Genomic DNA, 27,901 nt, shown 5'->3' on the forward strand with positions numbered 1-27,901 from the left:
ACCCTTGATTCATTTTTAGAGTCCCTCGTTCCCTGCAAATGAGCACACAGCAATCGACCGCTCGCTGAACCGGAAACCACAGGGCTTTCCGCCTGTGACTAGGAAATCTCGCGAGATTACGAAAACGGCAAAGCAATGCAGAGAAAATGGAAGGCTGTGCTAGCTTACTAGCTGGCTAGCTGAGCGAATCCATTATATAACTGGAAACTAATTAAGATTCAAGGTATGATTCCAGTGTTTCTTACAGTGTTGTCGTACAAGCCTGCAACATGCACTTATTGTTTCGGAACAATTAGCTTCGCAGTACGTATCATTTATTAGCAGCTAGTTTAGCAGCTAGTGGCTAACGTTAGCTTAAATTAGGTGCAGAGAGCAGCGTTGGTCGTCGCCAGAAAAGATACTCCTCTATTCTCTTTACGGAATAACTCGGGTGTTTGCGGCTTTGCAGGACAAGGAAGTTTCGTTTCCGCTCTTTCACAGTCGACTGAGATCTGGTAGTGACATAAGTAAGGGCTGTTAATGTCTGATTTGGAAACAAGGTCAATTACATTTAAAGTACATATATTGCCCACATAGTCGTCACGCCTGTGGATAAATACACCATCTGCACCAGGCTGAGTCTGCACCTAGACATAAAGATGGGTCAGGTCTTCAGCCCCACAACAGCAAACCAACGTTAGATAATGTAAACACTGGGTATATTTAGTAAATAACGCATTTGGAAACAAGCGAAAAATATGAAATTAGACAATTTTGGATTGAAGTAAACGTTAATTAGACACAACGCTGGAAACAGTATATTGTGTTCCTTCGTTAAGTGTTGTTAAAATGCACTCATTTGCAGAGCAACGTGTTCAACCCAGTTAGATTCACCCATGTAAACATGTGGATAGCCAGCCTTACAGTCCTTTATTCTATATTTAAGTTATTAAACATAGAATGCAATATTAAGGAAGTGGAACTTTAATATTCCATGTTTTTGCATGTCAAATGTGTTAGGCCCAGTGTCTTTATTACCTTGATCTAATCGCTTTTCTCGTCTTCATTGGTAGAATGGGGGGAACTAAAGCTCCAGCCTTCTCACAAAACAACTGATATCCTTAATCATGTTACTGTTATGGTTTGTGCGTGGGGCTTATTTTTGCCTCCTAATTTAGCCATCTACAAGGAGAGACAAGTGGAATGACTCTTTGCACATCCTGAAATTTAGGCCTTTGCAGCCATCTGCAAATTTTTTTCCAGAGGTACCTTTTTTCTTCATTTAGTCCTCATCCAACTTGCTCAATAGTTAAAATTCCTTAGAACTTGTGTACTAACAAATTATGTCTTTGTGTGTTGACAGCGGCGTTACCTGTGGGTGCCGAAATGGACCCAACGGAGAATGACACCGATGGTTATAATGCAGGTAAACCAGATTCTTTGGTCTATGAGTTTCTGTGATGCACAACCTGTCGCCATAGATGAAAGAGATTTATTTTGGTTGATTTTATTATGTTTTTCTTTCTATAGAGGAACAGCAGAGCCAGTCAGAAGAGGCAGAGTCGAGTGTTAGGCCGACCATGTCTCAGGTTAAGAAGTCCTGGGGCTTCAGGAGGACAACCATCGCTAAAAGGGAGTTTATTGATGAAGTCGGAGAGCTAACCCACAGTCCTCCAATTGTACGCAGAGGCCGAAGTCGTCGAACCAACCAGACGCCCCCGCCCACTCCAGAAACCTGCACCACCCAGAGAGCTAATAGTGCAACTAAGAGTGTTCTCGATGAGCTCGAGTGGTCTGCCCCGTCATCACCGGTATCGGAGGAGAGCAAACCGGCCTCCGAAGCTTCTGCAGGAGGGAGCCTTGACCCCAGCTTATGGCAAGATTTTGGCTCTGCCTTCCACACTGCCTTCTCACTGCTCGGCGGGAACGAGGGCTTGTCAATGGAAATGTCAGATGCACTGGCAGTTCCTGACCTTTTGGAAGCTACTGATGCCACCGAGGCCCCTCGTCCAGAGGATATAGAAGACACAGAGGTGCCTGATCATATTGAATCGTCTGATGACATGGAGATCTCGCAGCCTGTTACTCCTGACAATGTGGCGGGAGGGGACATCCACGATGTGGTGTTGATTTCTAGTCAAGAAGAGGACAGTGATGAAATGACTCTGATGCAGATTAAAGAGCAACTGGCATCGAAAGCTAGGCAGGGTGACACGAGAGCTAGAGGGGGGAGAGGTGGAAGAGGAAAGGCCAGAGGAAGGGGGAGAGGCAGAGGAAGAGGAAAGGGCAGAGGTAGAGGAAGGGGCAGAGGGAGGGGCAGGGCGGCTGCGCTTCAATCAAGCGTTGTCGATGATGATGAGGTGGTGCTTGTTCATCCAGCTGAACAACAGCAGCTGCAGCAGGAGGTAAAAGAAAATGATCCACATGGCTCTGCTGAAATAGAGATATCATCTACTAACTCTGACATTACTCTAAGTCCCACTCAGCAATCAAGCTCAGACTACATAGTCATAGACACTGATTTAGACCAGATTACTGATGTGACTCCTGGCCAGTATGATGACGCAGAGGAGGAGGAGGAGGAGGAGGAGGAGGTGGTGGAGCAGGAGGAGGAGAAGAAGAAATATGCTAAGAAATGTTCAGGCATATCTGATGCAGAGGGCTCTGACTCCAATGCTCTGTACTGCATCTGTCGACAAAAACAAGATAACGGGTATATGCTCATTTCTGGTAACAAGATCTCTTGGGCTTCGGAGGTTTGCATACCTCAACCGTCTGCCCGTTTCACTTCCTGATCGCTACTGTTTTTTTCTTTACCGCTTACAGGTTCATGATCTGCTGTGACGGATGCCAGGAGTGGTTCCACGGCAACTGTGTTGGTATCACTGCGGCACAGGGCCGTAAGATGGAGAGGAAAGGGGAAGAGTACATCTGCCCTCCTTGTACCACAAAGAAGCAAATCCAACTACAACCGGAGCTTCACATTCAACCGGAGCCTGAGCTGAGCTACCCCGAATGCTTGACACTGAGTCCTCCTGGTGGACAACAGGAGGGGCACGAGGAGCAGCAAGACCTCAAGGTTAGAATTCCATTTTGGTTGCCAGTGATCTCCAGATAGCTTAATATGTGGGCGACTGTGGCTAAGTGGATAGCAGGGCCGTCTTTCAATCAGAGGATCGGCGGTTCAATCCCCGGCTCCGGCTCTGCTAGTCGCATGTCGATGTGTCCTTGAGCAAGACACTTAACCCCAAAATTGCTCCCGTAGTTCTACGGTGTAGAAATGTGATAGAATCTGAATTGTAAGTCGCTTTGGATAAAAGCGTCTGCTAAATGACTGTAATGTAATGTAATATAGTTACTACAATACAAAATGATATAGCTGTTCAACTTGTTGAGGTAGTTATTAGGTTGAATATTTCTCTAATTCCTGTGTGACAGCAAGTATGAGATCACAGTATTATATTTGTATTATTACTCCTCAGTTGATGTTCACTACAGAAGTTTGCCGTTGTGTTCTAAGATGAGACTCTGGTTTCAGGAGACTGTGTTGGTGTTTGAGGAGGAGGAGGCTCCTGTGACGAGGCCTGAGCCTATTCCTGAGCCTAAGCTTGAGCCTAAGCTTGAGCCTGAGACTGAAGTTGAGATGGAGACAGACAGCTCGCTTCCTCTGTGCATTGGACCCAGGTGCTCCAGACAAGCCCTACAGGACTCTGTTTACTGTGGCACTGACTGCATCCTGCAGCACGCTGCCGTCACTATGAAGACCCTCTCTGGTCCAAAGGTGCCCAAGCCCAGAGGACGGCCACCGAAAAAGGCTGTCGCTGCCAGACCCACCGCTAAGGTAAGCAATTGAGGGCGACATTTAAAGTGTATAGGCAATATACCGTATTTTCCTGCTGAGTCTTTTCTACATTTTGTTTGTGATGTTAATCGGAAACCAAAGTGTGAAAATCTGTTCTATACTATGAAGTGAAGTTGGTTTTTGACCCGTTTAAATATTTTCATCACAGGGTCAGAGGTCGGGTAGGATGTCTAAGAGATTAGCAGAAAAGGCTGAGGAGGAAGGTGAAGAGGAGGTGAAGGAAGATGATGGGCACGAGGAGGCTGCATCTCCCTTAGCCTGCGACCCCAGTCTCTCAGAAGTTCAGGCCACTTCCATACCATCATCTAAGTTAAACACAGCGTGTATGTACCATTCGCTACTCATACACATTCAGATCACACAGCAGTTCACACACACCATACACAAAGTGCCTCTTTGGGCATTACAGATTTTCCTTCCTCTATGAACTGTGGCACTACGTAACACAATCACACCCAAGCACACACGCACACTTGGACACCTACTCTCTCTGGGATGACTGATAAGTAGCAGGGGTCAGCAGTGGGTAAGTATTTCACTTTTATAGTTCCTTTGTTTATTCGAAATGCCCAAAATGTACCAAAACAGTCTTGACTAGTCGGGATTTAAAGCATTCAACAAAACACAAACTCATTGGAACCAGTCTCATAAGTGGTTTAACTGGAAAATGCAAAACAGAGCCACTGTGTGTTGGGTAGTGCCGGGTGCTTTACGGCGTCTTCGGTACCAGTGTACTGAAACACTGCTCCGATGGTACTTTTGTCTGACTTTGCAAACTCAAAAGGTTTTCACTGAAGAAAATGACACAATCACTGAATGAGTTGCAAGAATCTCAGTTCCTTAGAAAGGAAGGCTTGACATGTCAACACTTAAGTTATTCTAGAAACATGCCTCGTACGGAGAACAAAGCTGCTGGCCTTCGACCGTATGAAGAATGCTTTACAGTCCAGGTTTAGCGTCTGTTTCTCACCATAACCTCCAGTGCACATAAAGCATACAGTATGTTTTCACATGTTCAGCATTGGCCAACTGTCACACTACACGACTTACAAATTCATCAGATAGCTGTGCAGTCACTCTACTCAACTTGCAGTCTTATAATCTGGAGTCTTGAAGTCGTCGTGGTTTTCACACTACATGACCGACCGGCGACATATGGAGTCAAACACTACAAGACCTTTCACCGGGAGAAAGTGAGGAATCTCTGACTCCGTTTGGTCTCCAAACTGCTACTGGTCACGAAAACGCGTGCGAGAAGTCACTCGGTAATTTGCGTAATACCAAACCCGTAGTAGTGCTTGTTGATGTGGTTTTTGGCTCACATATCACAAGCTAGCCTGTTTCTACACATCTTTATTATATATCAATGTTCCTCTAGGTGCAACAACAAACCTACACACACAGTTCCAGGCAACCCCTCAACCCTTGTCTTCACTTGTTAGCTGTAGCTAGATATCTGGGATGCGTCTGCTGTGAGCCTCTTGGTTTGCATCTTTGAACAGTTCTCACACACCTCAAGTGTGGATCAACGAGCCAATGACAATCGGGCTCTGATCTGGGAGCTCGTCAGTGGAAAAACAGGGCTAAAGTTAAGATGTTCACATAAAGTTAAGGAAGATGTTCACATATAGACAACATTGCTCATCATTTTGAAATATTGAACCACATCTTGCACATTTTATTTGCTATGTCTTTAAATATCGTAACAACTTTTTAAAATCAGATACTCAAAAGTTTGACATCCCTAACTCTCATCACGGATATGTGGATCTCTGAAGTGATAAGTGGCCTTGTGATACCTTTTTTCAACTGCTGATTGAATACTTAAAAACAAACTTTAGATTATTATTTTGTTTATAGATTAGTGGAAGTGTCCACTGCGCAAGGGGCTTTGCCAAGTTCTGGCAAGATGGCCAGACATAGAAAAACTCACCACCTCTTCATGCCTTGTGCTTTTCTGAAAGTCATTTGTCTTTTTGTAGAAAGACCCCGTTCATGCACCAGCGGTTTGTTCGCACAGACAGAACATTTATTAGTGATCAGGCAACATCTCATTCTCTTTTTTTCTTTTCCTTTCTTTGCAGTTGCATAAAAGAAAAATGAAGTAATAGCTGCAGTTAATCCATGAAATGCACCTCATAACACACAACATAACATTTTATAACTTTTCCTTCTCCCTCTGTCACGCTGTATCAGGGAAAACTTTGACATCATGCTGCAACTTACAGTGCCTTATCCATCAACACAGACACACGCATTCCCAGAGCAGTATTATCTTGGATAGCATTCTGAACGCATAGGGACGGTAAAGCTGGTGTGGAGGAGGAGTTGACTTCCTGCTGCTGCAGAGGGGAGTGGAGGATTCATCAGTGCAGAGCTAGAATGAGGTTCCACCCGGAGTTCACCCAACAGTAAATGAGAGGTTGGTTGTCACATTTCCATGGGTCAGCTGGTCACTTTCTGAAAAATGCTGCATTCCTCCGAGCGTCTGGGAAAAGACTTCAGCCTCCTGCAAACCAAGAAAGCGTACAGTTCACCACACATGCATACAAACTCTAGAGATGAAGGATAGACATCTCTGTAGAGTTTTAGAGGTATGGTGGTAAAAGAAGCCTACACGGGTAATCAGTCACATTTAGTTCTGTTAATAGGTGGAAAATAACAAATGCAACCGTGCTCTGATTCTGAACCTCTTACCCCTTAGTTTCTGCGTACACCTCCACATATGTATCCTTATTTCTCTATATATTCATACAAAGAGCAGCAAACAGCATCTCGGTTTTCTAAAACTAATTTCCTTTTGAGTACCCTTGGCCAGCTTCTTCGCCCATTCCCCCCCCCCCCCCCCCCCCCCCCCACACACACCTTTTCACAAGTACACTTTACAAACAAAAGTATACAATATTAAGGTACATACAGCAGGCAGTATCTCTACTGTTTGTGTTCAAATCAGCTTTATTGGCCAAGTATTTGTACACAAACATGGAATTTGACTCAAGTTTTAATTTACTCTCAATGTGCTCACACACATGGTTCCAAAATCAGTTTACAGGAAAATAAAATATTAATTTAACTGTTATTACAGCTAGTACATACAAGGAGGTGGAAATATATACAAATATACTGTAGTTTGTCAATTATCAGCAGAAATAGATGGCAGAATGTAATGGGATAATACTACCGAACCAAAATCGTCAGCAAGATACACCACACAGATTTCTGCATTCCTAATAAGTTAATGTTACTTCAAGGAACTTTCAGTTTGTGTTGATTTTGGCGGTCCCTGTGGATGACCGTGGCAGTGTTTCTGAGCACCAGAGTCCCTTTAGAAAGCCTCTAATTTTACTGCAGCAGGGGTCCGACAGTCTGCTCCAGTCAGTCCTGGTTCTGGTTCGTGCCTCCCTTCCCATCAGCAGGCCCAGCAATACGGCCTGGGTCTCCAGCAGCGCGGTGTCGATACTGGCTCTCAGCAGGTAGACGCGGAGCAGCGAGGTGAAGCTTTGCTCCGGGCTTTGGACTGCAGGCTGCAGCGAAGCTGGATCTGAGTCTGTCCACGGCAGGCTGGTCGCTGCTGGAGGCCGAGCTGAAGGACTTTTCTGGTGAACCTGCATGACTTCATCTGGTTTTGTGCAGAATCCAACCCGGTGGCACTGATGTCAAGCATTAAGAATAACTTTATAGAAGTAGACAATCTTCTCGCTGATGATCTCATTTACTTGTTGGTGCTATAGAGGCGTTATTATTTAATTTAGACTGTTTCCTCACAGTAACTTTAAGGTTTAGAGCAGTGGTCCCCAAACTAAGGCCCGCGGGCCGGATACGGCCCGCCTCCACATTTGGCCCGGCCCCCTGAACAATACCAGAGACGCATTAGGATTTTTTTTCAGTCTGGCCACGCAAATCCTAGACTAGCCCCTGTCAAATAGAACGGAATAATGGCGAAAAGGTTAGGTAAGAGAAAAATTGATTTAATTAAAAAGTGGACTGTTAGCTCAGCAGAATACATTTGTACGCCAAGCTCAGCTGAACTTTTTTCTGTGAAGATCCCGGAAAGGGTTATTAATATTTGGTTATGTGTGGCTTTCTGGAAAACAATAAATGTTTACATTTAGGCACCCCTGCGATCGTCACACTTTTTCTGTTACAAACTGACCCCGGCCCCCATCAGAGAAGGGAAAAGTTATGTGGCCCTCACAGGAAAAAGTTTGGGGACCCCTGGTTTAGAGGCTTAAACAGCAGGAGTCACATGTCTTAATCTCGCATTTTAGTCTGGAAGTTTTAAAACTGAAAATATACACATCTGCCATGTATACAAACCCTGTTGCAAATATTGTGAAAGGCTGTTAAAAGTAGTACAAATTAAGCTTTAGTGTTGGATCAATTATAAATCTGCCCCCATCAACCAGAAAGAATAAAAAGCTAACAAAGTTGACCGTTGTTACCTTTTTGTTACCCGTGTCCCTTAAAAATAAATTCCCCTTTAAAAAATATAAAAATCAAAGAATGACAGACGGGTCACATTGATCAATACTATTCAATTATTAATTATTAATTCTGTTTCTCAAACATCAGTGAAAAAGCTTGCAGGGCCAATCTCTTTGCTGCGACACTAATGCACTACGCCGCTGTAAATTGTTTGCTTTGGAACTTCATTCTAACGAGAAAGTAGTTCCAATGAAATCTCAATTCTGAAGTAAATCACTTTCATATCGAGGTAGTGGCAGAAGATAATCACATGTAGGGCTAGACATTAGACAAAGTAAGAAAATATTAAATAGTTTTATGTAATTTGGGTAAACACCATTTAAACATACATACTTCTTGAACCTCATCTCTTTGATCTATACTAATGGCAAAAATATATCGCAAAACACTACCGTAAAATAAATAACACAATAACAGGAAAACATTTTCCTTAAACGACAAATCCATTTGCAATAGTTGTCCAGCGGTCCATCTTGCTGATCACCTGTTGCATCCACCTCATCCTGACGCCTCATGGAGCCAATGAGCCTCTGAATGTGCGGCTGTGGGGGGTGCTGCCACATGTCTGGAGACGGTCCTGAACCAGCTGCTCGCCCTTTGCAGGCAGAGGTTAAGTCTCCAGCTGTTATGTTGCAGGGCGTCTCACGGGGTCACAGTGGGGTTGAGGTCAGGAGATGGAGGCCCAGACAGAGCCTGGTGAAGAGAGGCGCTGCCCTGATGAACGGTGGTCTCGCCATCATGGATCTCGGGAAAGTGTGGCCTTTTTGTCGGAGTGACACAAACTTTAAAACTTTTGAAGATGACAGCAGAGGATATTGCTCCTGCTGGACCTCAAAGTGATCCTCGGTGTGAAAGGGAGCGTGTCATGAAAAACTCTTTCAGTGCTCGTGCACCTACATTTGGGTTTCTGGAGTGCCTACCAACCAACACACTGAAATAAGACAACCCAGTCCTTTTATTGTGGACTCGCGTGATGTGATGCTCCTCCTCCTATGTCACTTGCAGGCACATTAGAATATAGCGTCCCCCGCCCCCCCATCTGAGTATCTCCACCCACAGCTTGAGAACTACCATTGCGCCCTATTTTTCTCCCAAGCCAATCTAAGCAGACTGGGCTTCTTTGGGACGGGGTTTAAAGAGACAGGCTCTAAACTGGAGCGGTTCAGCGTGAATACAGGTTTATTCAGTCGGGACATTATGAGAAAAATCATGTGTATTCTGACCATTAAAGCATGTAAACATGTTCTAGTAGAAACCCCAAACACAAGTATGAACCTGAAAACTAGCTTATGTCCCCTTTAAGTCAAATTGTTTTGTTTTCCATCAGTATACACAGAATTCAACTTTTTTTTTTTTTTTTTTTTTGCATCGCCACCAACAACAAATATCCTTAAGTTCTGTTTGATTTTTAAAGAGACATCCAACAAAAGAATGCAAAGTGTTGCCGTTCGGTTAAAGAAGATGACGATGGGTTTTCATTTTTAATTCACGAGCAGATAGTTTCAATGTTTGCTCAACACTCATGGACCAGCAAGCAAAGCGTTTGCTTGCTAACACCCACAGTCTGTGGGGAAGGAGCTGCCTTCACTGATGACCAGGTCTCAGTTTCCCCACCTGTGTTTCTTTTTTTTTTTTGAGTTTCACTATTAGTGGGAGACGTGCATAACTAACTACAGATCAGATCCAAGTGCAACTTCACAGTGCACTACGGTCAAGGTGTTAAATTGGTTTTCATTTAGTGTTTCAGCAGGTTTGGGAGGATGTTGTGGGATAGAACTTGTTTAGTTAATCAGTCACATTGAGTGGATTGATGGATTACAAAACAGCCAGATGTGTTTTATCAAAAGAGCAGCATGCCTAATTTGTTCCTTCATGTAAAGTAAAGTATCAAGAAAACAACTTGTTTGAGGGAATTGTCATAGTACCGTTTAATGTTAAATCACATACTTCAGTGCTTTGTCTAAAATGATAGGAACATCTAGCTTAAGGGAAGTTACAAACTCTGCATAACGACACTTGTTTCTAAAAATATATTTGGAAAAGTAAAATATGAAAACTAACAGAATTATCCAGACACGAAACAGAAGATCCTGTGACACAACATGCTGTGTTATTGCTGAGCATCTTCTCCTTCTTGTATTCGTATTGGGGTATTTTTTGTGCCTTTTTTTTTTAATAGATGGAAAGATTCATCAAAGGTCCTCATCCGGGACCTGAACCGTCATGTTCAGCACCTTAACTTCTAACACAAAGTAGCTTATCCTTTGTGGTCAAGTACATAACAAACGGGAGATGTTGACTGGGGGGGGGGGGGGGACTACAGTACATTTTTCCACTGAGGCTCCAGCGAAGAAAATCTTTTCTTCAACACTTCATTGCCATTTATTTTGCTCCATGTTCATTGCTCAACAGGGAGAGAGGCAACACAAAATATTTTACATTCATAATTACTGCTTCAGAAATACTTTGGTAGTTTGATGTATTCCTCTAAATGTGTTGTACATTAGTTTTAAAAAGATTTGAACAGATGGTTAAGACAAATCAATAGGTAAACTGACAGTCAACTCATTTTTTGAAGTTTGCACCATAATCACCAATTTATCAGTTTAAACTTGAGCAAACTCGTGACGTCTCTCTCTTCTGCTCTAAACTGTCGGTGCGAGTTGCTGTTGCAAAGAGCCACATTGTTCTTCTTCATTGTCTTCACCCTCTGCCGTAAGCTGAAATCTCATTGGTTGTCGGCAGAAAACTGTCGTTCAAGAAAAAAACAAAATTAATGTTTGAAGTCACTTGAAGAGACAAAGTCTTCAGTCTTCCCATCGTGGGATGATTTAAACCAACCCACAGGTAACAGCTGAGACTTTTACACGAGTATGACGGTATGGTTGTATCAGACAAAACCATTAGACACGGTCAGAGAAGAGACCTCACTGAGGCCTATTTATTTATTTATTTAGTTGAACCTTTTCAAACTAATCGATCATATGACGCTTCAATGGTTTGGTGTGAAGTCCACCGGGAGAACATCTGCTCACACATTAAAGGGGGTATCGGTATTACTAAACCCTTGAATATGACACTTTTAGTTTGGCTTGGCAGGGACACAAATCATTTCCTTCTGTATGTTGCGTTCCCTCAAAGAGCGCTCAGTTTAGACTCAGTCGGGTTCAGCTTGAGGGTTACAGCAGTCACAAGTCACTCTGGAACACTAACATGTTTATTTCACTGTGGGCCGGTGCACACATACTAGTATGTGTAATGTTTGGTGTTGAGAAAGGAGCGGAGTTCAAATCCGAAGCTTCTCTACGAGAGATGCAGCCAATAAATGTCAGATTTTAGCCAAAATGTATTTTAATTTTCTCTCTTGTAGCTTTTTGTTTCCTCTTTTAAACCCCTTTACTGCTGTTCCTCCATCACACGCCCTCACAGCTTTCATGTCCTCTGCATATTTACCACGGTCTAATCATTTCAATACCTCAACGTTTAATTGTGAAACACGAGCACCCTCTACTGGCCAAACGAGAGAGAATATGCCTTCGCTGTATTTATAAATGATTGTTCCTTGTCCAACTTAATAACAGGGATGTAGAATAGTACAGATGATGTAACCTCAAATATTCAAGTTTTCTCCAGCATTCTCATTCCAAAGTATAGTGTTGTTGTATAACTGTGTTGTATTTAACACAGATATATGATTAAATAGCCACAATCTCTGGTGGCATTTCTGGAGTTACGTGTGCTAGAGTAGAAAAAACCCACTCAACATATCACCTTCCAGTCATACACATGGCTTGAATACACACAGTACATATTCTCCCTCAAAACCTCACATGACTCAAAGCACCAATCAAGTACCAACCTCTCAGCCTGACAGAGTACACTGAGTGACATCTTAGTGCAGCAGCTTGACATGTACACAAACTCTCCATCTCCCCACAACAGTGAGACCCGACATCTTGTTTCTTATTCATCCTGACAGTCGATTGTCCCTGAGGTGAATGATGTCATGAAAGGACTAATCATAGCTTCCCCTTTAAGACCCCGTTGTCCTTCAGTGAGCCCTCCAGTGATGAACTGTCACATGTTAACTCGCATGTAAACGGGAAGAAAGATGGAGGAATCGACACAAATCAAAACAAAAGAAGCTGTGTTTTTTTTTTTTTAAAGAGGGGGATTCCCACATTTTTGTCTCCAGACACATTATGAAGTACTTTACAGTGAGATTTAGTCTCATGTGAAACACTAGTGTAGACTGTAATGTAAAACAAAAGTTGGTAAAGGAAAGGTTAAACACTAACCTTCCTCGTGGGAGTTTGATGAGAAGGTTGATGCTGCTCTCCAGTGTCTGTTAAACACAAAGCCTAAAGAGTGCTGCAGGAATGAGTCCTAAAACCCGGTCACGAGTTGGCATTTTTGCACTTCGGTTCCATCGTCTTGAAGTCATTTGATTTTTTTTTAATGTTTTGTTTTTGCCTGAAATATGGTCTGTGGTTAACACACGTTTAAAGAGATTTTCACGTTTTGTTCCACAATATAAAATAGTAAATATCCCACTCATGGGTGTCTTAAAAAAGGCGGTGGCTAACAAGTAGCTGCTCTACTTTTATCTTGGGGGGTGGTGACGTGAAGTCATGTGACTGTGGTGTAGTTAAACTTAGTATGGCGCAAGTATTAACGCTTCACAAATCATAAAAGTGGTGTTCATTTACGAACAAACTGCAAAAATCCAGTAGAAAATGTCGAGGGAACCAGTGTGACGCTAACTTCTGGAGACATTGCATTTGAAGACAGACGTCAAACAACAGAACACACAAAACAAGAACAAACAAACATATCTGACATTCCACAGACACCCGTCGCCACCGTGAAGCGCTGGACTATTGGTCTGTTGGAGCTTCGGCATTTCATAAATAGTGAACTATCTAACATCTGTGTAGGGCTTCATTTTAGGCCGTGCTGTTGGAGCGACTCTATGGATGGCAACTCGATCACTCCACCACTTTGTTCCTGACTGAAATATATTTAACAACTAGTGGATGGATTACCATGACATTGACATTTGACACACACAATCATGATCCTCTCAGGGTGCATTGTATTAACGTTTGATTCCTTAACTTTTCATCGAGAGCAGTGGCCTTCTTTTGGTCCTCTATATACCTTCTGTTGAATCAACTGTCCTCGCATTCGCACCTAACAAATCTCTTGGTATATGAAGTGTAAAATAACATCACACCTGAGATTTCGGTTATGTAATTAGAGCAGTTATACTCTAACTAAACTAATCTATTCTTTCCACATTTGCAAATGTTGTTACAACCAAAGGCAGATGTTAAATATTAATAATATCACACACAATAGTGCATAATACCATTTGTAAATAGTTTCGTATGTTTTTGAAATGAGAAATTCAGTCGGTGTCTTAATTATTTAAGGACAGCATACTTGTCTAATGTGCTGTGTCAGCTGCCTCAATACATCACATACGACTGCTCTTATTGTCTTTCCAGCTGTTTTCATCACTGCAGCATATCACGAGCACTGAGCCATGAAACATGAGGCTTAACGGTGCACTGTGTAAGATGTAGCTACATGCTCCAAACTAATAGGGAAACGCATTTCCCCTCCTCAGTCTGTCTGCTACTGCGTCCATTGAATCTAAATTTACAGTCATCAGTTATTAAAAAATATTCTGAGAGACGGTCAAAATAACAATCTTCCTGCTCAGCTTTAGCCATAAATCAACCCCATTTGGAATGTTTTTCGGTACAGTTTTTGTTGTCGTTGGTTGCTCTAAAGATTTGCTTCGCTAACGTTAGACGTTACCTAACAGTCTAAAATAAGGGGCTAGCTGGTTAGCATGCTCTTTTCAGTCGATATCTTTGCAGCACAACACAGATGTCTGTGACATGACGTCAATTATGTAAACTCTTCACATTCAGATGACAATATTACATTTTTTTTTTATGTTTTACACAAATATTCTGTCCAGATTGCACCTTTTTAGATGAGCTGTGAAAAAATGAATTTAAATTCTTATAGGTCCAATCAGTTTGCCTGACAACCTAGTTTATGACAGCACTGGTCCTTGTGTACTGACGGTTCATTCAGAAATGATGAAGTGTGTACATCCGGTATGTTGGGAGGTAGAGACCCATGACAGCAACCACTCGCCAGTTCGAGTCGGTCAAATGAAATAAGCTGAAGTGTAAAGTGTGACTTTGTGCAAAGGGAGGCTCGTTAAAGTCGATATTACAGATCAGTCTTTTGATTTGTTGTTAGTATCTATTGACAAGCACACTGATTTGCCATTTAGTTTGCTGAACAAATCTGAGATGTGAGCAGTGATTCAGAGGTCTGAAACCAGGAGAAGTGCCTACAGCCATCACAAGGAACTTCCTATTTTAAATGTCAAGACAACAGATGTTATTACATCTTCATCACGAGCATCAGAGAAAACGTCCACAAGCCCGTAATCTCAAAGCTTCAGAGTCATAGTGGTGACGACATGAGAGTTATGTTTGTGAGTCTCCTTCTAAAAATATATTCCAGGAAAGTAGAAACATCTTGCACCTTCAAATTGCTTCTAACGTGAACAGTTGTTCAGAGAGATGAGGGCTTTTATGGAGCTGATTCAATTGAAGTGGCGACAGGGGAGATGTTTCATGGAAAAGAGAACAGCACCACTATAAACACGAGATGGTCTGGGGATGTTTTTAGTTGATCGTGATCTCATTACGGATACAACACTAACTAGTTTAACGCTACTATTTACTCAACTCCAGTTTTTAGGCCATAATGTGATTCAATGGATGTTTACATCTGGCAACACAAGAAAACAGCAGTAAAATGTGAACGTTTAATAGGGAGGAGTCAGTTGGAAGTGTATAACAGTATTTATTGAGGGTAGTAACAGAGGGGTTTTTCATTAATCATGAAGTTATATGAAGATACGAGATAGGACCGGATCCCCCGGAGTCAGGACGCTGCTGGTGGTGGAGTAAAGCCAGCAGGTGGTTGATGGAAACTGTCAGGTGAATCTCCTGGAGGTAATGGTGGTGGTGGGGAGATGCTGCGCTGCACAGTGGCAGGTCTGATAGAACGACAGAATACACTTGATATTTAAAGGACCGATTGGCTCCAAGGGAGATGGTTGGCTGGACATGTTGTGAATGAAGTGACTGAGACGATTAGAATTAAAGGAAACAGCAGAAAGTCACTCACAGAGGAATAAAGGCAAAATGGGAAAGAAAATATATTCTTTTAACTTTCAATGAAGCTTCATTAAGAATACCCGGAATAAAGAATTCCATGAATATAAATGATTTAGTTTGAATTGTTGGGTTGATCTAAATGTTAATTAAGAAGGGATTTACCTGATTATGCGCCGTAGTTTCATAGGTTGTGTATTCTAAAAGATTTAAAGATTTGTGCATCATACCTAGAAACCAGACATGCTCACTGAGACAAATGCTCTTGTTGCTTCCTCTCACACACACACACACACACACACACACACACACACACACACACACACACACACACACACACACACACACACACACACAATAGCTTAATAGTAAATAGCAAATAAAGATTCTTCATTCTTTCTTTTCCTCATAGATACAGAAAGTGACTGACTTGAATATTTGTCGCTTCCTTCTTTCATCGGTTCATTTATATCAGTTTTCCATTCATTCATAGTTCGTCTACCTGTCTGTCGGTGTCTAAAGGCAGCAAGTGTCTACAGATGATCCTCTAAACCAGGATCATTCACTTCCTGTTTTCAAATCTTGTAAAAGGATGTGTCCTTGTTTCTCTTCTGCACAATGCATTTTTTTTTTTTTTACATTTTGCAATGGCACTGCTTCAGCGTGTTAGTCTGTTCGGTGCGCTATGATGTGCTAAGAAGGCAGATCTGCACATATTCCTTCTGTGATAGTCATCTGAGCACCACATTAACAGAAGGTTTGGAGTGGGAACTGCACACCACAGATGTGACTGACCCACTGCATCTCCATGAGGCTCAACCTCACACCTCTACGCTCATGTTCTCCCTGTGTTGTGTGGGCTTTTCGAGGGCACTCTGATTTTTAGGAACACTACTCCACATTATCTCACTCTCCAGGTGTGACTGTTCACTGCTCCTAAACAGTTCTGATGGATCGGATACAGAGGATGAATTTAAAAGGATAAATAAAGTGTCACTTTGCCTAATGCCTAATCTTAGCTCAGGATATCTCACCCTGCAGTGTTCATCTTCTCCATGCTGGCTTTTTTTCTCCTGACCTTAAATCCTCAAACACTTGATCATGTAATGGATGACGCTAATAATCCATTACACACAACTTCTGCAGCGCTCACTGTGGTTGCACAGCTGCAATGCTTGAGGTCAGCTTGAATTTCAGTGTATCTAAGCTCCTCACTTACTTATTGTGCGGTCTAATGCCGTCCAGTAAAACCAGATCTAATTCTGTGTGGGACTTTGTTCACTCACACTAGAAACCAGACATTAAAGATTTAGAAACCTTAAATATATCAAAATACATATTAGTGTCTTCATGGTTAAATAGGGTGGTATTCCCTTTTTAATTTGACGTGTTGATTGGTCAAGGAGAACTTGAAACACAGTTATATAATATGGAAATATTGCATTATGAACAGATTTGTACATGGGGGGGGTTTTACATCGTCTTTGTTTCTATCTTTAGTGGTAATTCTGGGTCAGACAACCAATATTATATTATATTTACATTCATAGATATGTAGAGGAGAACATTTGTGTCAAACTTCTCATCACCGCTTTCCTCTCCTTGTATTTTAAAATACCCTAAACGGAGTTAGGAAAATGCATTTCTCAGGTCTGGGTTGACAAACAGCAAAAAACAAATTGTTCTCGTCAAAGTTACTACAAGGAATTTTCTTTTTCCTGTCATTCTTGGCGGTCCCTGTGGACGAAAGCGGTAGTGTTTCTGAGCACCAGATTCCATTCAGACAACCTCTTATTTTACTGCAGCAGGGGTCTGACGGTCCTGGTTCTGGTTCTCCCGTGCCTCTCTTTCCCTCCAGCGGGCCCAGCAATACGTCCCGGGTCTCCAGCAGCGTGGTGTCTCTGGTGTTAGCTCCCAGTGGGGACTGGCAGAGCAGCGAAGCTCAGCTCCTGGCCGGAGGAGGAGGAGACACTGCTGCCGGGCATGAAGCTCTCCTCCCCCTGCCGGAGCTTACGAGCGCAAGTCGAAGGCTGCAGCGAAGCCCGATCTAGGTCTGTCCTTGGTGGGCTGGTCCCCGCTGAAGGGCCCCAATGGAGTCTGAGCTGAAGGAGTTCCTGGTGAAGCTGCATGACCACAGAATCCGACCAGGTGGCACCGATGACAAGCATTAGGAACAACTATATAGAAACAGACAATATTCTCGCTGGTCTCGTTTACTTATGAAGGTCATATAGAGGAATCAGTATTAAATTCACAGTAACTTTTAGATGGATGGCACTAGAAATAACAGGATTGTCTCTGTTTCTCTGCTATTTACATGTGGATTTCTTAAGATGTTAGGAGAAGACTTAGTGTCCGTTTGTTGTCCATATTTGCAATTTCAAGTCAAGGCATCTTCTTGGCTCTGATTTGTTGACTCGCACCTGTTTTATCTTCTGCTTACAAATACAAAAGACAACTACTGCCATATTAATCAAAAGTTTGAAAGCATCATATACTATTTTCCTGTGTGGATACAATTCAAATATGTAGTCGGCGTGAAGTGCATTCACAGGTCCTAAACTATCATTACGTAACATACTGGTTCTGCCTCAGTAATCACATATTTAATGCTCATTATTCATATCCTCCAAAATGTAACTAAAAAAATGTCACATACGGCCAACAATGTTTAGAGAGACATTACAGAGCTGGTGAATGTTGTCACATCCTGCCAGAGAACTGTGCATCACTGGAGGAGACCAGGAATAACTCCAAACCAAATGTTTGTGCCTTCACGACAGACGTGTTGCTCTCTGAGATTGTTCCATGTGGGATGATGATTTTAAATGCTCGCCCTGGAACTCTTCTCTGAGTCTGTCAACTGTCTCCTGGAGCTTTCTTATGAAAACGTCTGGGGACTTTGAAGCATTTTAGCCATGTAAGGTTCCCTTCCATGACCAAACAAGTTGCAGTCACAAAAACGTGAATGAATATCCAGGAATCCATGTAATAACAAACACAAAGCGGAACTCAAAAACCTCTTGATCAGCATCTCAAATAGCAAGTATGCATGAAAGGGTTTAGTGAGCAGGAAGCTATGCTTAACTGTGTCTTGACTTGTTTTTTCCAAATAAAGAAACATAACTGCACAAAAATGAATTTGATAAATTATGACGTGAAGCAGTTTAATAGTTTTAAAAGATTTATCTTGTGTAAATCCAGTGTGTTGAATCTTCAATGCATTAAATCTAAACATTCATTCAGTGCAACAAATAACGAAGACGTGTCAAGAATGTGGTTCATTTGTGTTACTGTAAAAACAAAATATAAGTATGTGTCATAGTATTCATAAAGTTGACACAATATAATTATAAATGGAAATTCTGTAATTATCTTTAATGTGTTAAAGGCCAGAGAAGTAGTATTTTAATTATTCGGTAAAGAACAGGAAGGCACACCAGTATTAATATTCATGTTAAAAGGTTATGTTGACTTGTAAAAGTGAAGTACATTATAAACCGAGTATCAATGTGTACTTAATGACAGTTTTTCAGTTTTTAACACCAGAAAATAATATTTAACTTGACGAGAAAAAGGACAGCTGCGTTTCCTTTGGTCATCGCGGTGGAATAGTGTTATGATACAATAAATTAATAGGCATTCGTTCATTCATCCGTGATTTATGTAAACTGTATATGTTTGCAGATGGAAAATCAGCATTTTGTGTACATCTCTGCTGATCATAATTCCAAATACAGGGTCTGTTTACACAACATTTCTGATACAGACAAACATGTCAATTCGAGATTCAATTTAAAAAAAAACTCTTTTCAATTACATCCCTCTGTCATATTATGCAAAACAATTCATTAAGATTCGCTTTCTTCGTATTTTTATATTGATTCTGATCATCTTTTCTAACTGTAAATCATATGTGTGCTTACATAAGGTAGTATTGACCAATTTCAACCAATAATATCATGATATCCATCTGCAACTATTAATGACAAGGGAGGTTTGTGTGCAGCGCTACAGTCTAAGCCCGCCCACTTTTCAGCCGTAAATACAAAGGATTAGATTCAACTCCCTGTTGTAACTGTACACCGCTCATAAATTCAGTTTCACTGGGGAATAGGTCACAGCACAAAAGATAAAGACGTTCTAACTTCGGTTTCACTCAGAATGTAACTAATACTTACTCATGTTGTGTTATGTGTGAGTCCTGCACAGGGAAAATGGATAGCCGATTTGATTAATACGTGTTTTAACTTTCAACTGATTTGCATATGTTGTGACGTGTTGCTTTATGTCAGTTAGTAGATTCATATTAACAAAATGCCCTGCTGTTTTTTTTTCTTTTTCTGACAGCTATAAAGGACAGTAAACAGGAAGAGGCTGGCAGTGATGCTGCTACTCCATCGAAACAACCTCCAGAGGACACCTCAATAGATGCAGCTCCCTCCGCCCAGCCTGCATCTGAGCCAGCCCCACCACCGAGCCACTCTCAAGGAAAAGAGCCAATCAACCATGGTGTGCCTGAGCAGCAATCAGATCCCTCTATACCACCGAAAGCAGCAAAATCTAGTCCGTCTCCAGCTACTCCATCCACCTCAGCTCCCAGACATCATGAAACAGGTGCTCTTATGGTCACTAAGACCACATACGTCATACCGAAGAAGCAGCCTGCACCGCAGCCTTCGTCCAGCCACGTGTCATCCTCAGCATCAGGCCAGAAGCCTTCGTCAGCCCCCACGCTGCTGAACGAAACCAGAAATCTGCTGGTGCCACCTGCACCAAGTGCTCCCTCCTCCAGGCCCTCTCAGCCCAATAACCAGATCAGACAGAGCATCCAGCGCTCCCTCTCCAGCATCCTGTCTAAAAGGTGAGAGCTGTCTTTTTATTTACACATAATACACTCTCTTGATGGATCTGATTTGTAAACTGAAAATGAGCACTATGAATAGTTAATGAAAAGTAATGATGGCAGGAGCCAAAATAGTGAATTCTAATTCTAATTCTAATAGTTTTAATGAGTAACTGCACACTTAAACTTGTTTTTTAAGCGATAAGCTAAAAGATATGATCCTGCTGTGATGAAACATATAAAAAAACAATGCATGTCATGGTTGAAAATGGCCAAAATCAAATTCAGTGCCCCATGCCTTATTTCTATTTTCGAAGCTGCTGTAGCTGTCATATTTGTTGACGTTGCTTCATATGGAAGTGGGTGTGGTTATCTGACATGACATGATAGACTCCAGGAATAACTTCTTTTGCAACAATTAAACTGTAAAGATTGCATCTTGATTTGTTAGAGCAGTGATGCACAACAAATTCATCGACTAACTGCCTTTTTGTTTGTCAAGGTTGTCTGATTGTGACGATTTGGAGATGTCTGAGAGTGAAATCGCAAAGCTTGTCGCGGGCATTGAGATGGAGATGTTCGACATATTTCGCAACACAGACAGCAAATACATGAACAAGTACAGAACTATAATGTTCAACCTGAAAGACCCAAGAAACAAGGTTTGTTTGAAGTTGTCCTGCGGCCTTCCTTACTTTACATTTAAATACTACTCGCAACAATGCAGAAATTGTACAAGTTATTTAACTAATCTCATAGTTAATTGTGTTTTAAGCAAACTGACAGTCCAGCTATGGGTTCTCTCTAGGGTTTGTTGTGTCGGGTTGTACGTGGAGAGATCAGTCCCTTCAGACTGGCTAGGATGAGCCAGAAGGATATGCAGGCTACCAAAGCATCAGAGCCAAGTGCAAAAGAAGCAACAGAGGTAAAGTGTAATAGATGTAAAATACAACTACCAACACAAAATCAGATATTATGCTTGAACTTGAAGGTTGAAGCAGTGTTTGTTCTAGAGGTGATTATCTTTTTCCATGGTGTATCTAGGTTAAGGATGCTGCTGCTAAATCGACAAGTTTGCTGCAGAAGCCTGAAGCAGTGAAGGTTGATTTGCCCAGTTTGAATCCTGCTAGACCCAATAGAAGCACGGTGGGTACTTGTTTCATTTGCATTCAATTGGTGTAATATAACAATTTTGTATGATCATTATTTTCTCTCTCCTGCTTCACATAAAGATTTCCCATGAAAGGCCATGGATGTTATGATACCATTGTGGGTTAATTCTGTGTGTGTGTTTGTGTCTGTATAGGTTTCTTTCCAGGAACAAAAGAAATCTCTTCCTGCTCCTGCGCTCAAGACCAGAACAAGCCAGCCAAGCCAGGGAAGTGCTATACCAGATATTCTCACCTGTATGCTGAAGGACACAACGTCGGAGCACAAAGCTCACCTCTTTGACCTGAAATGCAAGATATGCACAGGTGATTTGAAAAATATGTTTTAAAATAGCTGTGCAATAGACATTAGTATCCAGTTGCCAACTATTGTTACCCCTAGTTTTTTTTAATAGATTCTTATTTCTTCCCAAAGGCCAAATGCTAGTTGGGGAGGAAGAGGAACCCACAAAGAAAAAACCTAAGCTTTCTGAAACAAGAAATAAATACGAACCCCTTTGGAGAAAGACTGCAGGAGATGACTCCCCTCTGCGGGCGCCACCTGACTCACCTGACATGGATTCGCCAACATCGTCCCTAATTGACCCTTCATCCCGCCTTATCATTGACGCTCCACCATTAACTATTGTAGAATCCCCTGCTTCCCCAATAATGGACTCTCCAGCCTCCCCTACTTTAGACTCCCCTGCTTCCCCTGTCATGGAGTCCCCCGCATCACCAACTCCAGACACTCCTAAAACTACTATACGAAAGAGAGCATACACACCCGTTGTGATCCCTGCTGTCTCCACAGTAACTATCACAAGGCGTGACCCCCGCACTGCAGCAAGCAGGTTCTCTGCTTTGTCTAGTGGCACTTCTGGTCCCAGTAACACAACCCGTCACCAATCAGTCCCTTATGCCCCTCTTAAAGAGACTATCTCTGCATCTCCCTCAGCACCAGCCCCCTCTCCGCGACCCATGAGACCATTACCTAAATCTATCTTAATGAAGCCATCTTCCTCTGTGGATCCCAGAGTCTATGGCACATCTTCAAGGTATATGAAGAACTGTAGAATAGAATAACAATGTTATTCTGTTTTAAGTGGTATACATTTGTGCATAATGTGTGGATATGATTGTCATTGTGCTGTTGTGTTTTGTGTCTCAGGACCGTGATCTCTGAATCCCCAGCTGAGGGTGAGACTTCTCAGTTCTTGGCCAAGCAAGACATCGTGTGGAAAGGCTTCCTAAACATGCTCTCTGTGGCCAAGTTTGTCACCAAGGGATATCTGATTTCAGGACCTGCTGAAAACCTCAAAATGGTATAGTACCGCACAATAATAACTTTTATTGTATCAAAAAGATCTGTCATTGAATTGACTAAGATATGAAAATGTTCTTTCTTTTGTGTGTAGGATCTACCTGATACCATACAAATTGGAGGACGAATCCTGCCTCAAACAGTGTGGGACTATGTTGCAAAACTAAAAAGCTCTCTTACAAAGGCAAGCAGTAGATTTAGTATTTCTTTATGTGTCTTGTACAATAATATCGGACATCTAATCAATATTTTACATTGTTTTTTGCTTATTAGGAGCTATGTGTGATCCGTTTTCACCCTGCAACAGAGGAGGAAGAGGTGGCCTATGTCTCCCTGTTTTCCTATTTCAGCAGCAGAGGACGTTATGGTGTGGTTGCCAATGGCAGCCGTTCCATCAAGGATGTATACCTTGTCCCACTCAGTGCAAAGGAATCAATCCCATCCATGCTACAACCTTTTGACGGACCAGGTGTGCTAATGATTTGACTACCGCTTACCGTCTTTTATGATAGATTTATGCATTATTGGGCCTGGGCGAGTATCTATGTCAACACCTCCAAGGCCCAAGAATAACCACTGCAAATTCTCACCAAATTATTTTATCCCGTTTTATTAATTTGGATTGGTTTAAGGGGTCAGAGTGAGGGAGGAAGACGGGGGAATTGTTTCATCTACTGGAATAAAATAGACAAATGTTATCCCAGTCGTGAGCCACATAGGTTTAAGCACATTTGTCTGAGCCACCATAAGTTCTTGAGAACTTAGAGTTTTAATAAAAAATGTACACCCTCTTTTGGTCTAAATAAGGGGCTATCTTGCAGGATGGGCACAAGTCGTTTTATCTCTAAGAAAAGATATATAATGAAAACCATAATATTTTTTATCAACAACCCGTAGCATATGAGCATATTGCCAGAATGCATCCAGTTTTTACTCTAGCAAACAGCTGACAGTACAGACACCAGCTAGTAGAGGTGTTTACCAAGAAACAGTTTTATTTTATAAATTTGTCAATTATGAGTTTATGGTTCGTTTTGGTGTCAGCTGAGCATGTTGACGGTTTGTCATCTTAATTATTATTGGTTCTGAGTTTCTGTAATTATTGATAAATCAATTAGTGGTCCCAAACCATATATTTTGTGTATCTAAATAATTATCTAACCTTTCTGACAATACTTGCCAGTCAAGCATTTAGACAAAAGCGAATTATCATTGTTTAATTTAGACTTGTTCTAATTATTTATTTATTTATTTATTTATTTCACAGGGCTTGAAAAAAACAGGCCCAATCTTCTCCTGGGTCTGGCAGTCATCCAGAAGTCGAAACGTCCTGGAAGCTTGCCTCAGGAAATTGAAGAGAAGAGACCAAAAGTTCATATGTCCAAAGACCCTATGTGGATTCCAAAACCCCCAGTCCTCTATGGTTCTGACAAATTGGAAATATTCCAACCATACGATCCAGAGACTCCTGCTAGCACCACACCTCCTGGCACACCACCTTGCCCTGGGTCACCATCGGACTCTTCCTCTTCTGGCTCAGTGACCATGCCACCTTGTTTGACTTCCATTAGAGCACACCCTCCTGTTTCTACCTCAGCTGCTGTTGCTGCCACTCAGTCCACCATCTCTGACAAGAATCCCTCAACAACATCCAGTAATAAGACACCGTTGCAGACTATCTTAAAGAGTTTGTTTGGCAATAATGACTCCGTGGTCTCTTCTGACAGAAGTTCTACAACAACAAAAACAGTTACTGTTAAGAAGGTCCCATTGTTTTCTCAGGTGTCTGGATCAATGGTGGATCCAATTGTCCAACAGTATGGACAGAAATCCAAAGTAAAAAAACTGGAAGAAGAAGAACAAAATGAATTTGACCGACCATATGACCCAGAAGAGGAGTATGATCCAGCAATGGGATATGGACAGGTTGCCCCTAAGAGCATAGAAACAATTACGGCAGATGGCCCTGCAATATCAGGCTTTGTAGATGATGGTGTGGCCTATGATCCAGAGGACGAGACCATCTTTGCAGATATTCAAAGTGATGTTGTAACAAAGCCACCTGTTCCAACTCAAACGTCAGATTCTCCATCATGCCCAACCACAATTTCTACCCAGATTGTAACGCCAACTCCAGCACAAACCTCCACCGCAGTTGAAGTAATTCAGAACATTCCTACAGGCACTGTGGTTGTCTCAGCTGCAACACTAACTGAACAACAGAGGATGCTCGAGGAGCTGAATAAGCAGATTGAAGAGCAAAAACGCCAGTTGAAGGAGCAGGAAGAAGCACTACGTCAACAGAGAGAGGCTGTGGGTCTGTTCATGGCTCACTTTTCTGTTTCTGATTCCCTGATGTCTCCCCCACAAAAATCTTTGCCTCTCAGTCAACTGTCAGGATCAACAGACAAGACCAGCAACCTTACAGAGACTGTGGACAGTTCAAATGTGGATTCACAAACAGTCAAGCTAGAAGACTCAACTGCCATCCCTAATTTAGAAAATGATACAGATACTGTTGCAGAGCAAGATGAAACACAGGACAATGTTAAGGAAAATGACAATTATTCCTCTGCTGGAGAGATTGAAGATTCCGATGTAGCTTATGATCCTGAGGATGAAACACTTTTTAATGAAATGCAAGATGATGTATTTCAAGGAGGCAGTTCAAAGACTTGTGATTCATCTTTGTCTAGATCAGGACATAGTTCCGGCCGCAAGGGCACTCCCAATTCATACCACAGCAGAAAGCGAAGGCTATCACCAAAGAAGCGAAGTCATCGTGAAAGAGACAGCCATAGAAGTCCTTCATCAAGATCACAGCAGCGTTCTCCTTCACATTCCCGGAGACGTAGGGAAAGGGATAGACACAGAAGAACTGAAAGGGAAAGGTCAAGGCATAGAGCTAGAGAGCAGTCTGAAAGCCAGGGTCGGCACCGTAAAGAGCATACTACACGCCGACATTCTCATGGCCATAGAAGATCCCCATCATCTCCTAGAAAAAAAGATTCAGGGTCCCTTTCACCAAGGCAGAGCAGAGGACCTTCCCCACAAGTCCTTGAGAAATCAACTGCGTTAAATGTTCTATGTAATGCTCCAGACTCTTCAGACTCTGTTGTTGGACAACTTGCAGAGAGTAACAAATCATCATTTACCTCGGTTACTATTAAAAATGACCCTGATGGACATAAAAGTAATCTTGTCGAGAGCACTGTTAAAGGCTTTTCTCCCTGTTCAAATGAACTTCGTCACAATGTGAAGCTTGAAACTTCAGAACCACCACAATCCCAGGAGCCTCAAAAAACTTCAGTCAGTGGCCATGATGACACAGGTAGTGGTTCTTCTACACACGTCGATAAACCCTCTCAACAGGAGACTCTGTTTATGAACAAAATCGACAGTACAGTCCCTTTAAGAGAAATTGATCCACCCATTCGAGATTCTCCTCATAGCCCTGATCCAGAGCCCCAATTTGTGAAACCTAGCATCATAGAAAATAGTAACTCTGTAAAAATTGAGGAAATCAGAGATCCTTTGATGAATATCAGCATCTCAACGCAACATGTTAAAGTTGAAAATAAGTATCTGCCTGATGGAGGTCAAACAACAATGTCCAATATGCTGTGGCCTTCTGTTGGAGGTCCAATATCAAATGTTAGAGATATTGTTTTGAGAGCCCTAAATCTGAAGGGCCCAGGTGTCAGAGAAAAGGATATGATAGAGGCAGACAAACAGATAGAAGGGGAAATTCCAAGTTTAAAGCATCAAGATGTTCTGCGTCAAGGGGGAGGACTTTCAAATCAAGCTACAGGCACAGATGTTCAGGGCTCAGGAACTGAAATAGACCCCATACGAAAGCATCCAGGACCTGGTAAGAGTGGTCCAGGTATCAGGAATGCAGGATTAGATGTGAAAGAACTTGGACATAGGACTCCACAGATGGATTGTAGAGAAACAGGAATTGGATTCCCAGGACCTGATATGAGACATCCAGGCATGCAAGGAATAAGTCCCAACATTTGGGGACCTGGATCACATACACGAGACCTATATAGTATGCAAGGTGTGAACCCAGAAGTAAAAGGCCCAGGCCCTGATATGAGACCCAGCGATACAGAAATGAGAGGACAAATTCTTTTAACAGCTGTCACACAGGCTCCAGATATTATAGGAAGAGGTGATGGCCAAAAAGATCGGGGTGAAAGTCCACATACTGGAGGTATGAGATCTGCTGTGAGGGCTGGTGGTGTAAGAGATCCAAGTCCAGATACAAGGAGACCAGGTCCATCATTTAGGGGTTCAGGAAGAGTTCAGAGGCAATCGAGGCATGATGGCAGTCCAGTTTTAGAGGAAAGGAGCCCTTCGAAAAGGTATTTTCAGGCTCATGGAAGAGAGAGGAGTTTAGATTCAAATGCAACTACAGGCTCAGAGGGTAGAGTTCTAAGAGCAATGACAGATGAAAGGTGGGCCCTACAAAGAGGGCAAGATGTACCCATGAGAGAACCAGGGCCAAACATAAAAAATGAAAGTGGTGGACAAGACAATAGCGGACCTAGAGAACAATTCAAGGAGCCACGGCCTGATATTAGGGCTGAAAGGAGTGTGCATGGCACTGACCGGAAAGAATCAGAAACTATGCATGAATTAAGAAGGCCAGAAAGCAGTTATATGCCGCCTGGTCAAGATATGGGTGGTGTGGGTAGCTCAGAAACAAGGGGTGGTGGCTTTCCAAACATTGCAAATCCAGATTGGAGAGGTCCAGTACCCGGTGTTGTTGGTCCTGATATGAGGGGCCAGAGGAGTCAAAATATAGGCCTGGGTCCACATATGAGGGGTCCAGATTGGAGTGGCCCAGGATCAGACACAAGAGATGATTGGAGGGGGCCAGATAGGAGAGGATCAGGTCCAGTCAAAGGGGAGCCATTTGAAGATGAACTGAAAATCCATCAGCCTGATAGAAGAGATGCTAAAGACCTAGCCTTTAGAGAACCAGGGTCTGAAATGAGTGGTCCAAACATGGAGGACCTCAGGCATGACAGGAGGAGA

The 27,901-nt window shown here is 42.3% G+C and overlaps 1 protein-coding gene across 1 annotated transcript; it reads left to right on the forward strand.

Moving 5' to 3' along the window:
* The first annotated feature begins 101 nt into the window (after nucleotides 1-101).
* Nucleotides 102-27,644, forward strand: LOC142948319 (uncharacterized). The gene is made up of 17 exons (XM_076090281.1): nucleotides 102-223; nucleotides 1,343-1,405; nucleotides 1,510-2,692; nucleotides 2,806-3,058; nucleotides 3,518-3,820; nucleotides 3,990-4,164; nucleotides 19,888-20,401; nucleotides 20,886-21,045; nucleotides 21,192-21,308; nucleotides 21,428-21,529; nucleotides 21,690-21,858; nucleotides 21,968-22,589; nucleotides 22,703-22,856; nucleotides 22,950-23,039; nucleotides 23,129-23,324; nucleotides 24,123-27,287; nucleotides 27,559-27,644. The coding sequence occupies exons 2-17, from the start codon at nucleotides 1,366-1,368 to the stop codon at nucleotides 27,642-27,644; spliced, it is 7,329 nt and encodes a 2,442-aa protein (XP_075946396.1). The 5' UTR covers nucleotides 102-223; nucleotides 1,343-1,365.
* Nucleotides 27,645-27,901: the final 257 nt, after the last annotated feature.

Source organism: Anarhichas minor, unplaced genomic scaffold (genome assembly GCF_050575085.1).
Source record: "Anarhichas minor isolate MPS153535 unplaced genomic scaffold, ASM5057508v1 ptg000003l, whole genome shotgun sequence".
Classification (NCBI taxonomy): Eukaryota; Metazoa; Chordata; class Actinopteri; order Perciformes; family Anarhichadidae; genus Anarhichas; species Anarhichas minor.

Coding starts and splice junctions, on each gene's coding strand:
- LOC142948319 (XM_076090281.1), top strand. CDS start 1,366: ATGGACCCAACGGAGAATGACACCGATGGTTATAATGCAG. Junction 2,693..2,805: donor CGACAAAAACAAGATAACGG/GTATATGCTCAT, acceptor TACCGCTTACAG/GTTCATGATCTGCTGTGACG. Junction 21,309..21,427: donor GTGCAAAAGAAGCAACAGAG/GTAAAGTGTAAT, acceptor TGGTGTATCTAG/GTTAAGGATGCTGCTGCTAA.